The following is a 3,029-nucleotide window of genomic DNA, read 5'->3' on the forward strand; positions in this document are numbered from 1 at the left end:
ATGTTTCTTCCACCGGAGATCCTCCTCAGTATTCTGGAGGAGCTGAAAACAGATCGTAGTACATTACATAATCTGCGACTCGTCGATAAATACTTTTGTCAGGTTGCAACGGATATTCTCTTCGGAGATTTCAGCGTGCACTATGGATTCAGGCATTCAGTCCCTCAGATGAAGGCTATCATCAATTCCCCGGGATTACAACCATACATCCGATCCTTGGATTTGCCGAGCGAGTCTTTTTTTCCGATTGCAAGGAATTGTATGTATTGATATATTCCCTCTACTCTCTTCCCTTGGTCACTCATCCACTTTGTAACTGGATATTAGCTCAACTAGTACTAACTACGGTTTTGATAAATAGTCAAATTGAGAGATGGTGGAGGCTACAGATTCCCGTGGTCTCGTGACTTGTCAAAAGAAGTCAACCCACCCGCCCGTCGTCATTGCTATGAACAGCAAACGGACTCGAAAGGCTATCGTGGGTACTTGGAAGTTCCCACCAACAGGAATGCAACGTTTAGTTTTGGTGTCAAACGATATCAAAATGAATATGACAAATACATAAAAACCCTAACACAGTTCCTAAAAACCTGTGTGAATCTACGGACAATTCATATCACAACTGGATTAGGCTATGAGGCTGAACGTTCAGAAGCTTGGTGCACGATGATCGGAAGCCGGGTGTTCCCTATATTGGCGGAACAGGGGATCAAAAGGCTTGATATGTCGTTAGCATCAGGCGACTGCCTTTTCAAAATTTTGCAATGGTACGGCCAGGATACGGCGAATGGTCCTAGTCAGATACCCGTGCTTTCAAGGTATGTAATATCTCAGACTTTTGCCGTTGTATATTGAAACCTTAGTTAAACCCATTCTGACACAACCGCCCCAGCGTTACGTCCCTATCTATCAAAATCGATCGCGAATGTGCCGCATATCATCAATTATTTGATATGGGTGGACTTAAGAGACTAGACGGCTTTCTCTCCACCCTATCAAACCTGACTACCTATTCAATAGGAAATACAGAGTTAAGGCAACGATCAATAGAACTTCTGCCTACACAGTACACGCAACATAACATAACCTCCCTCACCCTGAGTTGCATGTACTTAGGCGAAGAGACGTTTGACAAATTCAAGTCTTCGATTTCGTCGATGCGGTTACTAACAAATCTAACACTGGACACCATCGCTCTCAGTTCATCGGCGGAATTTCAGGTAGACGACTACCCCGAACGAAAGCTTCCCAAAGCCATGTCTTCACCTTCGCCCCCCGAAGCTTCTGCCTCACAATTCTGCCTCTTTGACAGCAGTGATGACTTGGTCAATCCGTTTGGATCAACTTATCACCCTCCAACCAATTTTAGTTTTGATTTTGATTCATTTCTCAATCCCCCATCGAGGACGATAACTGCGTATGAACTCAAAAACTTTTCCGGCCTCTGGAAAGCCACCTTCACTATGCTTCGAGAACGGCTGACCAAGCTCACCGAATTCTCCTTTAAACGACTGGTATATACTACCCCGCGCCCGATCGGTGGACGGAGTGCTCTACTGTTTATCCCAGTCCAAGACCGGGAAGACTACAACAGAAGGGATTTCCAGAAGTTCGCAAGAGGCACATACAATATGGAGCTGATCAGCACTCTTGAGAGTGATTATCTCGCCCTAGAAAGCCTTAGAAATGAGGTTAACGAGCGGAGACACAAGTGCGGGTTAGTCGAGCTGAAATGCGAATCTAAATCCGAGGGTTTTGGGGAGACAAACTCAGAAAATGATTCCGACCGTTTGAGCGAAGAAATCCCGGGGTTTGAACATCAAACGAAGGATAAACGAATTATCCTACTTCGGTATGATAGTGTGTGGAATGATACTTCTTTGGAGACACCTGGTATTATCCCACCTACCAGGGATATAGATTTACAGTATTGGACGGTGTGGTAATGGAGTTCTAGTGAACCCCGGGGTGGGGGTTTAATCGGGATATTCTATAATGTTGAGCGCTGGCGTTACAATGAAATTCGAATCGAATTATGTCTCTAACACTTCAATGTATTATTCTTTGTTTTTTTCCCCCTTTTACATACTCAATGAAATACCTATTTAATCATCCTGCATAGCTTAAGCATGGGAATTATAAATTCGTTACCCCCTGGTAAACTTTCTGGCGTACATGACAAGACGTCGCTAACAGCCTAACCGATACGGAGAATTATAACTTCTGTGTCATTGACGATTTGAATGACTCAATACCGTAGTCACAAAGTCAGTCCTCTGATTCAATTCATTTTGTACATATAATCGGATGCAAGCTAACAACTGAAACCCTCCTGGTGACACATGATCACGTATCATAGATATTATAATAACGGCGCGGGGCGTGTAAAGTGTATATTAGGACTTCAAGTCGAGACTTAGCTGCCTACATAAAACCCCAAGAATTTATAAACCTCATAATCGTCAAATCCGTAATATATATTAAGTATATATAAATACCTACCTAGTAATCAATATCAATACCATTGAGGCCCTTACCCCGTACCCAGCCCTCGAAAGCTAGCTACCACAATAAACCATGTCCCTCTCTCCAGAAATCTTTCACCAAATTTTCAACTACCTCGATGGAGACCACGAAACCCTATCTAGCCTCCGATTCGTCGATAAACAGATATGTCAAATCGTAACACCAAAGTTCTGGGGAATTAATACCCTAAAATTAGCCAAAGGGATTCATAATTCAATTCCTCAGATGAGACAGATAATTGACACGGACTTACACTTACATGTAAAGTTTTTGACAATCACTTCTTCGTCGTTTTGGGCTCCGGTGTCAGTAACGCGTATGTATTTATCTTCCTATCGATTCTCTAATTGATAAAATAAAATAAATTATTACACATACATATATATATATAAAATATAACTAAAATGTGTATCTATAATAGGTTGCTCCACATCACCAAACTGCGATTGCAAAGGTATCAACTACAAACCGTCGCGAGAACCATTCGACCCGAACAACCGAAA

At 42.4% G+C, this 3,029-nt stretch overlaps 1 protein-coding gene across 1 annotated transcript; it reads left to right on the forward strand.

Moving 5' to 3' along the window:
* Window positions 1-1,946, forward strand: AOL_s00097g211 (uncharacterized protein; the record flags this gene model as incomplete). The annotated part of the gene is made up of 3 exons (XM_011126044.1): window positions 1-259; window positions 362-818; window positions 893-1,946. The coding sequence occupies 3 exons, from the start codon at window positions 1-3 to the stop codon at window positions 1,944-1,946; spliced, it is 1,770 nt and encodes a 589-aa protein (XP_011124346.1).
* Window positions 1,947-3,029: the final 1,083 nt, after the last annotated feature.

The sequence above is a fragment of the Orbilia oligospora genome, assembly GCF_000225545.1.
Source record: "Orbilia oligospora ATCC 24927 unplaced genomic scaffold scaffold00097, whole genome shotgun sequence".
In the NCBI taxonomy this organism is placed as follows: domain Eukaryota; kingdom Fungi; phylum Ascomycota; class Orbiliomycetes; order Orbiliales; family Orbiliaceae; genus Orbilia; species Orbilia oligospora.